This window comes from Tenrec ecaudatus, chromosome 1, assembly GCF_050624435.1.
Source record: "Tenrec ecaudatus isolate mTenEca1 chromosome 1, mTenEca1.hap1, whole genome shotgun sequence".
NCBI lineage: Eukaryota > Metazoa > Chordata > Mammalia > Afrosoricida > Tenrecidae > Tenrec > Tenrec ecaudatus.
In genome coordinates, this window is record NC_134530.1 from 313,313,835 (window position 1) to 313,326,542 (window position 12,708).

Here is a 12,708-nt window from a genome sequence, read left to right on the forward strand (position 1 = left end):
ATGGACTGTGTAATGCTGCATGATCGCAAGAAGACTTAATCCATGTGTGGATGCTGCAAACGGATTTTGGGTTTCCACCGCCAACCCGGGGATTCACAACTGAAGCTCGGGTGCTGTTCCCTCCTTCAGGTTTCCTTATTTATAATCCTTGCACCACATAGGCTGGTGTATTTCTTGTCCATAGATTAAGTTGACACCTCATTTCGATGGCTGCTTGTTTTAAGATAAGCCTTCCTTCTTTCTGCTTGTCAGATACCACCTGGTTTCTTCTCCACACTTTGCTACAGCACCCATGTGTGCAGCCATCTCTTCATGAGGACAAGCATCAAGCAGGGCAATGCCCTCAGAACTAGTTGTTCTTAGATTGAGGCGAGAATTAAGTGCAAACTCCAAATCCATTCGTGTGTGTGTGTGTGTGTGTGTGTGTGTGTGTGATTTAAATATATATCTGGTTCACATTAGAGCGATCGTTTTATGACCAAGAACATTATAAATCATCTCTCTGGGCATATGGCAATCCTACTGAGGGTGTCATTGATTTAGCCAATGGTGTAGAATTGAAAACACTGGTGAGAAAAGAACCTTATACAAGAATAGGCCAACTTCAGACTCTAACGTGTAAATTGTTGACTTATACAGATGAGACTTTTAAGTGACTGGACATAGGTACAAACAAAGGGGTGATAGTCAATACTTTCAACAACACTCATTCACAAGGGCAAACCCATGCCTTCAAGATGAATACATGCCATAAGAAAGCAGGGAGGACATGAAAACAATAAATATACGGTTGGTCCCGCCCACGGTTCATTGCGCCCCCTCACAGCAAGTCATCCCAACCAAACTCCAAATACTGCCAATCCCATGAACTTGGACTAGTCATGGACTAGTCATCTGCTTCTTCCGCACTAGGGAGCTTCAGCTTTAAGTACAAGGGAGTGTGTTGCTTCCGGAAATCTGCCAAAGATAAGCTTGAAGTAAATTCCAGTTCACTTTGTGGTTTCCTCATCCAATCCTGATGTGGCCTACAATGGACAGAGTACAAAGTGCCAGGACAGATTGACTGTTTGTTATTGAGATTTCCAGGTGAGTCTGTGCATGGGAATTTTGGGAATCCCTGAGTTGGGGACCTCTGAATGTGATGCCAGAGCTCTGGAATCTGTTCTGATGTAAAGTGAGATCAGATCACTTTGCACTGGAGGATTCTGGGTCAACTTTTGTTCCATTTTCTTTTATAATGAACTATTCCCTTATGGGAATATAAGTAGTTAATGGGTAGTTAATCACATCTGTTTTCAAGGTTATCAATATGATTTATGTAGAGCCACCTCCTATGTTCATTTCTCTACTTGCCATTTTTACTTATATTCAGACTGGTGTATGTTCAACTGACAACTGGGCAATCTCAATTCCATTTTCAACAGACCTCTCAGAGTCAGCATTGCTTAGCATGCATGTGCCTGTGACACATCTCAATAGCATGCCCTTCCCAGAGCCTGCCCGTCTCTGCTGACTCCATTGACATCGCCAAACCATGTTTTCTCCATTGACTCTTCTCTCTTGTGCCTCAAATTCAAGCCATCAGGAAATCTTGCAAATCCCTTCCTCAAAGTATATTCATCATCCACTCACTTGCCACTAGGTTCTTAGCTCACATCCAGGAAAAACAAACATTTTTAGTTCTTCCCTGAACTCCTAGTGTCATGCTCACCCCCTCACCTCTCAATTCTATTCTGAGACACAGGCGAATTCCCACCATGTCGCTATTCTATTCAACACTGTATTGAAATTCCTCATCTCACTCTTCCCCACAGTAGGGGCCCAAACCCTTCCAGTCCCTACTACATGCTTTGGCTCAACCTCTGAGCTCATCTGAGTGGCTGTGCAGCAATCACACTGGTCCCTGGCTGCTGCCAGAAAAGACATCACCCTACCCTGGAGCCTTCACCCTGGACATTGTCCTGTCTGGAGACAGGAGTTCACCAGACGTTCTCCTGGCTAATTCTTTGATGTCCGTCAAATCTTTCCTCACAGGTCACTTTCTTGATGAGACCCTTGCTGTCCACCCACGTTCAAACAGCTGTCTTCCCTCTCCCCACACACCCACCCTGGGGGTCACCTTGCCCACAGCACTCACCATCTTCCAACATAAACGCATTCCTTACTTCCTCTCTGTGGAGGCAGAACGATGATTACCAAAGAGGTCCATATTCTTGTTCTTAGAACCTGTGAGTGATGCATTGTATTCCAAAGAGACTTTTGAACATGTAGTTGAGCTTGGGATACGAGATTGGTAAGGATCTTGGAATCCCTAATGATATACTCACAGAGAATATAGGAGAAGGAGGCAGGAAAGCCAAGCTCCTACAGAGAGGATGCGAGGACAGAATGAGGTGTCAGCAAAGGAGACTCTAAGCTGCTTGTTTGGAAGATGTAAATGGAAGAAGGGGGCTAAAGCCAACGCAGGCAGGCAGGCTCTGCAAGATGGAAAAGCTCGGAAAACTGATGCTTCCCTAGTGACTCCAGATGGAGCACAGCTCTGTGGGCCCAGCTTTAAGTTCTGACCTGAAGAACTATGAGATTATAGACATATCTTATTTTTAACCACTAGCTTTGTGCACTTTGTTATAGCAAAATGGAAACAAATACCCTATATGAGAGGCCCAACCCCACTGTTGAACTGTCTTGTGGGGTGACATGCCCAATTACAGAAGACAAAGAAGACAGAAAGGGGGTTCAGGAGACTCAGCTCCATTCTCAGGAGAAAAAAGGAGAGGAAGAAGAGCCCAGAGTTTATTCAGCAATGTGTTTTTATACCTCTTGAGGCATGCAAGCCTCTCAGGAGGTATCCATCAAACACATTGGCAATGTATTCAACTTGGTATTCCAAGCCTTCAAAGGGAACTCTTCAACGGGAGTACACACCATACAAGAAACAAGAGGTGCAAATGCTCCTTAAGATAAGCAAAAGGGGGAGCAAATATTCTTTGAGATAAGCGGCCTTGAACTGCTTATGTGAGGAGTCAGGCATCTGTAGGAGACATTATTGAAGCATCTATGGGGGACAGATGTGCTGTGGGAAAACATCCTTCATGGAATTTGGGGTATTGAGGGCTTTGCCCATATTTGGGACTATGGAGATCTCTTTGGTTTCCCACACCTGTAATCTACCTCTCACTGCTCAAACCTACACTCCACAGGTTGGCAATTTCCCCAGGTATAAAGAGAGAGAGAGAGAGAGAGAGAGAGAGAGAGAGAGAGAGAGAGAGAGAGAGAGAGAGAGAGAGTGAGATAAGGATGCACCATGAGTGCCAGGCAGAGCACATCCCTGTTCCACAAATAGTGTCTTCAGTCACGTTGTTGTACCCTACTGCCCATTCCCAGAAAGAAAATTACCCAGACTGCCAACAAGTTTAAAAGAAAAAGTTTTATTTCCTGTGCAGGGACCGTTAGCCCTCTTGAGAAGAGACTGAGTGGTGTCCCGTTTACTTTCCAAAGGTTTTTATACTCTTGCAACGTGCAGGCTCACAAGCAAGCAGAGTACAGAAGCAGGATACAGTGGTTAGCCATTCTTAGTTCAAACAATAGCTGATCATTCTTTTTGCCTTTCTTTTTTTTAAACACTTTATTAGGGACTCATACAACTCATCACAATCCATACATACATCAATTGTGCAAAGCACATTCTTTGCCCTCATCATTTTCAAAGCATTTGCTCTCCACTTAAGCCCTTTGCATCAGGTCCTCTTTTTCTCCCTCCCTCCCCACTCCCTCACGAGCCCTTGATAATTTATAAATTATTATTTGGTCATATCTTGCCCTGTCCGGCATCTCCCTTCACCCTCTTTTCTGTTGTCCAGCCCCCAGGTAGGGGGTCACATGTAGATCCTTGTAATCGGTTCCCTCTTTCCAACCCACTCACCCTCTACCCTCCCAGTATCTCCCCTCACACCCCTGGTCCTGAAGGTATCATCCGCCCTGGATTCCCTGTGCCTCCAGCTCCCATATGCACCAGTGTACAACCTCTGCTCTATCCAGGCTTGTAAGATAGAATTCGAATCATGATAGCATTTAGGAACTGGAGGAAAGCTGTAGTCTTCATCGGTGCCGCATTGCACCCTGACTGACTCATCTCCTCCCGAAGACCCCTCTGCAAGGGGATCTCCAGTGGCTGATAAATGGGCCTAGGGTCTCCACTCTGCACTTCCCCCTGACTGATCATTCTTCCAAGCCTTCTGAACATACATTTCCTTTGGTACAGTCCACTGCCCTTGTCAGCACAGTCTGCCTCCCTATTATCAGCTAGTTCATTTATACTTTATAGCTAGTTTATTGATAGTTCATGATGGCTTCTGGCAACTCCAAGTGGCTTCACTCTTGTTGAGGCTGTTTAAACTTTTCCTAGAGCCACTACAGTGTGGCCTCAGCCCCACATCCCCTCCATGGACTCTCCTGCCACCTGGGCTGCTCTCACAAAGGCTGCTGTCTCCCCTCCTGCCCCTGCTGTATATTTTCCTTTCAGTCTCCACGTAATAAGGTCTCTTGGCTTGTGACTCCTGTTACCAATTAGCCTCTACTTTATGAATCGCTGTGTTGAGATAATGGGGAGACAGGGTGTGTGGGCTGAAAAGAAGGGAAATGTTACAGAAATTCATGTAAGATGCAAAACTGTTTGACTTCTCCTCTCTCTCCAGGTCCTTGAAAGAGGGCAGGATCTGGAGGAGTCTTGAAAATTCTACTGCTTACCACAGACATATCTGTGCTCAGGGAGTACCTGGGCTTTGAGGGGTTAATGACAGGTAAAGTGACTCCAGAAGCTGTTAGAGAGGGCTGTCCCCTTCTGATGATGAGACCAGAAAACATCATACACAAGATAAGAGGAAGAATCCCCCCCACCCCACCCCCCAAAAAAAGTGAATTCTGACGCATGGCAACTATGTCTTTCTGGGACTGGGTGCCTTTACTGGAGCCGACAGTCCCACAGCAGTTCTCCCGCGGAGCAGCTGACGGATGTAACTCATTGACCTCTATGGTGATATCAACGCTTACCCAGGAGCAGCGCCGGGGCCCCTTAGAGAAGTCACAGGCATCTATAATAGCCCGTGCACAAAAAAGAACCACGCAAATGGTGGCAACCAGTAGGTAGGTAGACTTAGGCCTGAGCCCAGGGGACCCAGCCACACAGCACCCTTGCACCCATAGAAGTGGAGACAGGACAAGGCCAGGAGATGTTTCTGTGCCCGTAATCACAGGTCCTGCTGGGACAAGATTACACCGAAGGGACAAGGACAACAGAGTCGTGGAGAGGTGACCATGTGAAAGCACACATGGCGCTGGGCCGTGACTTGCCTAAGGTGCCATCTGTGCTTGAATCCTCCACCACCGTCTCTCATGGCAGACTCGACACAGAGAACACATGTGTTCTGGAACATGCGTAGGTTTGTTCTGTGTCTTCTCTCGAAGTTTTCAGAACGGTTCTCCCTCACAAGGAATCCATCAACCCTACCTCATGGAAAGTAAAATTCTTTGTCAGGTCCTCATTCTTTACAGCACTTTTGCTGGGCCATGATCCGCACATCGCGCGGTCCAATAGTTCATCCATGGAAAGCTGTAGAGTCATCAGCACAGTTCATTTTAGAATACTTTGTTTTCATTTTAAATAGAAATGTAAGACACGCAGCTCAGCGCATAGGGAGTCACGTCAGAGCTGGAGACAGAGATGGAGGACATCGATCAGGGAGGGGACACAGGTCAGTGTGGGGTGGGGTCCTCATGTGGGTGTGAGTGCGGAGGAGTGGGAGTTAATTGTGACTCCTGATAGGAGTGCAGACACATTGAAACAGTAGTTGCAGAAAGAGAAGTCCAGATTGTGGAATCACAAAGTGGGTGTGAATAACTCTTACAAGTCACTCTGACACACACAATGCTTGGGCTTCATGCTAAAGGGGGAAAAAAATCAAGAACAAATCCAGGTCAGTGACTATAAGTCTTCATACTCTCTGACAGCCCACTGTAATCTCAAAATGTCCAAATCTAAGAACCCTCGAACTCAGTTATGTCCCCTCTGCCCAAACTTCCCAATGTCTGGTCTCTCGGGCTCTCACCTTTAGAAGCTATGAGATACACATCCGGGTCCTGTGTACTTTCAATGCCTGGAGAAGACAGAAATAAGATCTGGTCTGAGCCCAGAGGAGATGAGGCCAGAAGAGGAGGAATAATGGGCTAGGGGCTCTTCCATGGGCTTCTTCTCTGCCACCCCAGGGGTCTTAGGAGCAGCCCCCCTCCCACATTCTTACTTGAAGCATGAGAGTAGTTCCCTCCTTTTTCACCTGCGGGAAGAAAGCATAATGTACAAGGTTAGGGAGAGACAGGTCTATGAGGTTCTAAAAAGCTGCCCAGTCGTGGACCCCAGGGAAGTTTCCGGAACTGTTCATGCAGAATTAGGGTAGGATGAGCAAACACAGGACAGAAGAGAGATTGGACAAACCACCCTGCTGGAAGTCTGTCTCAGCAGGCAGCTTCCCCGGTGACCTGTGGCTCTTAGGAATCAGGTCTCCAGCACCAGAATCACACGGTGAAAGATTTGCCCTCATTTCACATGTGCTTGCCAGAAGACTCCTTGTGGACACACTGCACCCCCTCCCCGCCCCGAGTAGGCTTGTGTACACATGTTAACTTCCCATGAAGGGGTAGGAGACTGCAAATCTCCTAATCAAACTCTACTTCCACCCCCATCCCTACCTGAGCACTTCTTCCTCCGGATCACAAATTCAACCACAGCTCCAATGAGCGCAGCTGTGAGGAGAAGCAGGCCAACAACTATTCCCACAATGAGGACGGCGGGCTGGGAAGAAGGTTCTGGAAAGAGAACGGATGGTGAAGAACCCTGTCTCTGTTGGTGCTCAGAGGGGCCCCTGCTTTCCCTGAGAGGAGGCCCAGCCCATGCCCGTCCTCACCCCATCTCAGGGTGAGGGGCTCAGGCAGCCCCTCGTGCTGCACTTGGCACGTGTATCTCTGCTCCTCCCCGGAGGGCACCACCACAGCCGCCCACTTCTGGAAGGTGCCGTCCCCCGCAGGCCTGGTCTCCACCAGCTCTGTGTCCTGGGGCTGGTCCTCGCCGTCCCGCTGCCAGGTCAGGGCGATGTCCGCCGGGTAGAAGCCCCGGGCCCAGCACCTCAGTGTGACCTCTCCCTCAGGGGCATGGCGTTGGTGGTGGTGGGTCACCTGGGTCTTTGGAGGCACTGGGGGCAGGGGGGGAGGGTCAGAAAATTTAAGAACTCCTACACCAGCCTGGGCTATAGATCTGAAATCAGCTATTTCTTAGAACGTTCTCGAATCAAGGCGAGCCAACCCAGGATAGGAGGCTCCAGAGAACAGGGATTTCTAATTCTGAATTGGGTAGAGGTCTAGAAACTCAGAAAAACTAGAATCAGATGCCAGTGCTTCTCAAGGTCAATTGTAGGATCAAAGGAAAATGCAGATCAGTCTCCAATCATCTCCCCATCCCTCCCAGAGAGTGGAAGCCTTCAGTGTCTGAGGCAAAAGAGGTCTCCTTTGGGCAAGTCATTCTGGTATCATATTTGGAAATCCTGGCTAACTCCTCATTCTCCACACCCATGGGGGAGGGGGCGCAGATGTGTGTGATCCTGGTGTTTGTGACTCTCCCACCCCTCATTCTGAGTGGTGGCGTTGTACTGCTACACAGCCCCAGGTCAAGGAGAGATCTCGGAGGGCTCTAACACATCTTACCTGCTCTCTGAAGCACCTCCTTTCCCATATCCAGGTGTCTCTGGAGCCAGTCTACACAGGTGCCCTCCACATAAGCCCTTCGGAGGTCCGCCACACCTTCATTCTCCCATTTACGCTGGGTGATCAGAGCAGCCGTGTCCGCTGCTGTCCAGGAGCGCAAATCCTCATTCAAGGCGATGTAGTCGGCACCATCATAGGCATATTGGCGGTACCCACGAAGGAGATGCCCATCAGGTCCCAAATCACAACCAGACATCACCTGGAGGGTGTGAGACCCTGACCCCAGTCCTGAGGTAAGCCCAGTATCCAAGGCCAGCCCAGCCCCAGTTGTCCTGAGTCAGGTCATAGCCTACTTGTTTCTAAACTGAAAACAAAGCCAAGCAAATGGTTTTTGATTTATAATATTCACCAATAAATTAATAATGATGTCTCTAAAACAGACCAGGGACATACAAGGGGTACACCCCCCAAAACCGGAATTTCTCTGGGTGGAGCAGAGTGTTTGTAGTATGCATCTTTCCCACTAGATGAACATTCAGCAACTCACTCTGAGTAAATGCACCCAGTTGGCATTGCCTTGGAAAGTTCTCTCTGGTCAGTGAATTTTTTTTGTAAAAGCAGTTTTTGCTTGAACCTCGATTTTTTTTTTTTTGGGTTTGGTTTTTTTTTTTTGTGATGGTCAATTTAAGAGAACAACATGTGACTGTGAAATTTTATTTCCTGCTCCGGAAAAATGCCACAGAAACTGTTGTGATGTTGAACAGATTACAAGGACAGTAAGATGGGGAAAATTCAAATGTAGGAGAGGTTTTCTCGATTCCAAAATAGGTGAAATATTGATTGATGACAAACCTAGTTCTGGATGTCTATCAACTTCCCGAAAGGACAAAAATGTCAACTCATAGTGCATTTGGAGTTCATTCCATCAAGCCAGACTGTTAATCAACTTTCTGTTCAGAGGTTCTGAAAAGATTGCATAACAGTGTGCAAGAATAAAAGGCCTGATTTGTGGCAGACGGGGGACTGGTTTTGCCACCACGACAATGTGTCTGTTTCTGCAGTTCGCTAGTTTTTGGTGAAAACCAGCATGCCTCTCTTGCCCTATGCACCTTACTAACCTGACCTCGCTCTGTGCAACTGCCTTTGGTTTCCGCTAATGCAGAGGGACATGAAAGGACATCAATTTGATGACATAGAAGAGGTGAGGACAAAAACGGTGGTGCTGTCAGCCATCGAAACAGATGAATTTGAAAATGTTTCCAAGAATGGGATCACAGATTTGGCATATGTATTACGTGTAATGGAGAGTACTTTGAAGGTGATAAGGTTGTTTTGTACAACAATTTAAATACATAGGTTTGAAAAAAAGTTTCCGGTTTTTTGGGGGGTACCCCCTTGTACATAAACCAAAGATAGATAACTGGATTTTGAATTTGCACTTACTCTTAAACCCTGATCTAAGAAAAATTAGTTCTTATGACATGGCCCTTTGATATTTACTCTCATGATGAGATCACTAAAGATACGGATGCTATAAAAAAGTATGGTGAGGAAATCAGATGATGCACAGCCCTCAGAAAGAATAGCATCTGTATAGCGTTTGGGGTCTTAAAGGCTTGAAAGTAAACAAGCGGCCATCTAGCTCAGAAGCAACAAAGCCCACATGGAAGAAGCACACCAGCCTGTGAGATCACGAGGTGTCGAAGGGATCAGGTATCAAGCATCATTAGAACAAAAAAATCTTTCCATAGTGAATGATGGGGGGGTGTGTGGAGTGGAGACCCAAAGCCCATCACTGGACAGCCCCTTACAGAAGGGTCTCGGGAAGAGATGAGCCAGTCAGGGTGCAATGTAGCAACGATGAAACATACAACTTTCCTCTAGTTCCTAAATGCTTCCCCCTTCCCCCCACTATCATGATCCCAAGTCAACCTTGCAAGTATGGCTAGTACTGGTACAGATAGGAACTGGAAACACAGGGAACCCGGGACAGATGAACCCTTCAGGACCAGTGGTGTGAGTGGCAATACTGGGAACGTAGAGGGAGGGTGGGTTGGAAAGAGGGAATCTATTACAAGGATCTACATGTGACCTCCTCCCTGGGGGACGGACAACAGAAAAGTGGGTGAAGGGAGACGTCGGACAGGGCAAGATAGGACAAAATAATAATTTATAAATTATCAAGGGTTCATGAGGGAGGGGGGAAAATGAGGACCTGATGTCAGGGGCTTACGTGGAGAGCAAATGTTTTGAGAATGATGAGGGCAATGAATGTACAAATGTGCTTTACACAATTGATGTATGTATGGATTGTGAAAAGAGTTGCATGAGCCCTGTGTTAGACAGGGTTCTCTAGAGAGACGAAACTAGATTGCTAGTAATTTTATATATATATCTATATATAGATATATATATATAGATATATATCACAAGAAATGAACTGTTAAATTATATACAGATAGATAATACAAGAAATTAACAGTTAAATTATAAATTATAAAGCAGTGAGACACTAGCAGTCCTTTAAGTCTTGAGAGCCGCCAGTTCCTTTTCTGTAGAGAGAGCTGGGCTACAAATACCCAGGCAGCAAACAGCAAGGCAGGTCACCAACTGTCGGCCCCCAGCTCCAGAGTTGCACATGGGTTTAAAGGGACCTTAACTTGCAGTGACACAGCCCACAGGCTAAGCATCCACAGGTAGTGTATCCTTTAAATTGAGGCACAGAACTAGCAAGGCAAGGTTCACAGAGCCATTTATCTCTCCGCCCTTCAATTAATCCTACTTGAGTTTATCGGCCAGGCTGGCACAATAAACTATCGCAAGCCGCTAATAAAACGATTAAAAAATAGCATCTGGGGGTCTTAAAACAAGCAACACCCACACATCAGAAGCACAGCAGCCTGTGTGAGCCAAAGATTGTAAATAATAAAATCGCAAACAAAATCCATTTGCAGTGTTCCTAAAAGGATTATGACACAGGAGAATCTCCTCTGAGGATGGATTAAAACAACAAAACAAACAAACAAAAACCCTCAGTGCCATCAGTGACAACAGGACAAGGTAGAAATGTGGGTTTCTGAGAGGGTAAGTACTCTTCAGAAGGGAGCTTCCTCTTCCTCCTGTGGGCCAGCTGGTGCTTTCAAACTGATGGCCTTTCAGGTAAACCACGCCCCCAAGTCAGGATCCTCTGGATGCCAGTGGGTTTGTTTACTTGCTTTCTTTTCTTTTTAGTTTAAGTGAGATTAAAACTTAATACCTTAACATATGCTCTCCCTTGTGGGCCATTTAAAAATTGCACTTTTTTTATTGTTTTCCGCTTCCTTTTGGATTGAGGTTTTTTTTGTTATTGTTGAGTCTTTGCTGGTTTGGTGGTTTTTATTTATTTATTAATGGTACAGTTTCCCAGGATAGTTACTCTATACTATAGAGAGGGTAACTGCAGTCATGGGGATGAAGATGATGTTCTAAAATCGACTGTGGTGATGACAGCACAATGCTTTTTTAATAGGTTTAAATCATTTAAACATACGGTATATGAATTATAGAGCCCTAAAACTGTTAACATGTTTAAAATGTTTTATATATATATAACATATATATATATATATATGACCAGACGTTCCGATTTTGAACAATTTGTCCCGCATCCCGCGATCCCGCGGTGTTTAAAAAAAGTCCCAATTTTTGGAAAGAATGCACAATAAGCTAGGGTATACGGTTTTAGGCTGCCATGTGGCTATTTCGCCAGGATATGAGTTTTATCAATGGTGTCCTGCTTTAAAACAATGTTAACATCTGGTCACCTTAATATATATTATCTCTTAATATAATATACATTATATTTTAATATACATTATATTTATATTTTACATTATATTTTAATATAATGTATATTATATTATAATATATTATATTTTGATATAATGTATTATATTTTAATATAATGTGTATATATTTTAAAAACTAAACAACCAGCAGCTCTTCCTGGCTCACTCACCGGCCTCGCTCTGGTTGTAGTAGGAGCGCAGGTTGCGCAGTCCCACTCTCAGGGTGTGGGCGTTGTCCTTGGCGTTTTGCGTGTTCCGCTCCCAGTACTCGGGACCCTCGCGCTCCACCCAGGGCGCGCGCGGCTCCGCCCTGGGGTCCGGGTCGTCGCTGTCGAAGCGCACGAACTGCGTGTCGTCCACGTAGCCCACGGAGAAGAAGCGGGGCTCCCCGCCGGGCCGGGACAGGACGGTGAGGAAATATCTCAGAGAGTGGGAGCCTGGGGTGGGGTGGGGTGGGGGTGGGGGGGAAGAGTGGCTGAGACCCCGACCCCCGCCAGCCCCGCGCGCCCCCCAGGGTCCTGGGGCGACACTCCACCCCACTCCCACTTCCTGCCTCCCGGGGACCCTGGCTCCTCCCTTTGGACCCCGCACTCACCCGCCAGAGACTGAGTGGGGACTAAGAGTTCCAGGAACAGCAGATGGAACAAGATCCTGGAAGCCATGGTCGGAAAACCAGGGTCCTAGGGGGACCCGAGGGCCCGCGCGTCCTACCTGACCTGCAAACTAGGAGCCGACGGGGTTGGGCTTAACCGGGAGCAGGAGGGCCAATTGGAGGGAGAACTTGGCCTCCGCGTCGCGTGTGTTGGGCCAGAAGGAACTGAGACTTTACGAGAACGGAAAGTGAAACAGAATTCGCTGGGGACTTTACCCTCTAATCCAGCTGCGTGCTAGGACTTGGCCTGGCCTCTCTTCCTGCGCTGGGTCCTAAGTCACGGGTTCTACTTTCTCTCTCTCTCTCTCTCTCTCTCTCTCTCTCTCTCTCTCTCTCTCTCTCTCTCTCTCTCTCTCTCTCTCCCTCTCTCCCTCTCTCCCTCTCTCCCTCTCTCCCTCTCTCCCTCTCTCCCTCTCTCCCTCTCTCCCTCTCTCCCTCTCTCCCTCTCTCCCTCTCTCCCTCTCTCCCTCTCTCCCTCTC

At 47.0% G+C, this 12,708-nt stretch overlaps 1 protein-coding gene across 2 annotated transcripts; it reads right to left on the reverse strand.

Moving 5' to 3' along the window:
• Nucleotides 1-3,408: 3,408 nt before the first annotated feature.
• On the reverse strand, nt 3,409-12,505 carry LOC142428181 (HLA class I histocompatibility antigen, B alpha chain-like). Of its 2 annotated transcripts, none has more exons than XM_075533284.1 (8): nt 12,172-12,505; nt 11,747-12,013; nt 7,750-8,025; nt 6,957-7,241; nt 6,742-6,858; nt 6,297-6,329; nt 6,105-6,152; nt 3,409-5,608 (listed from the first exon to the last, which is right to left on the reverse strand). In XM_075533284.1, the coding sequence occupies exons 1-8, from the start codon at nt 12,236-12,238 to the stop codon at nt 5,595-5,597; spliced, it is 1,107 nt and encodes a 368-aa protein (XP_075389399.1). In that variant the 5' UTR covers nt 12,239-12,505; the 3' UTR covers nt 3,409-5,594. The 2 variants fall into 2 exon arrangements, with proteins under 2 accessions (XP_075389399.1, XP_075389400.1); XM_075533285.1 differs by having other exon boundaries at nt 3,409-5,939; nt 12,172-12,504.
• Between the last annotated feature and the right edge of the window lie 203 nt (nt 12,506-12,708).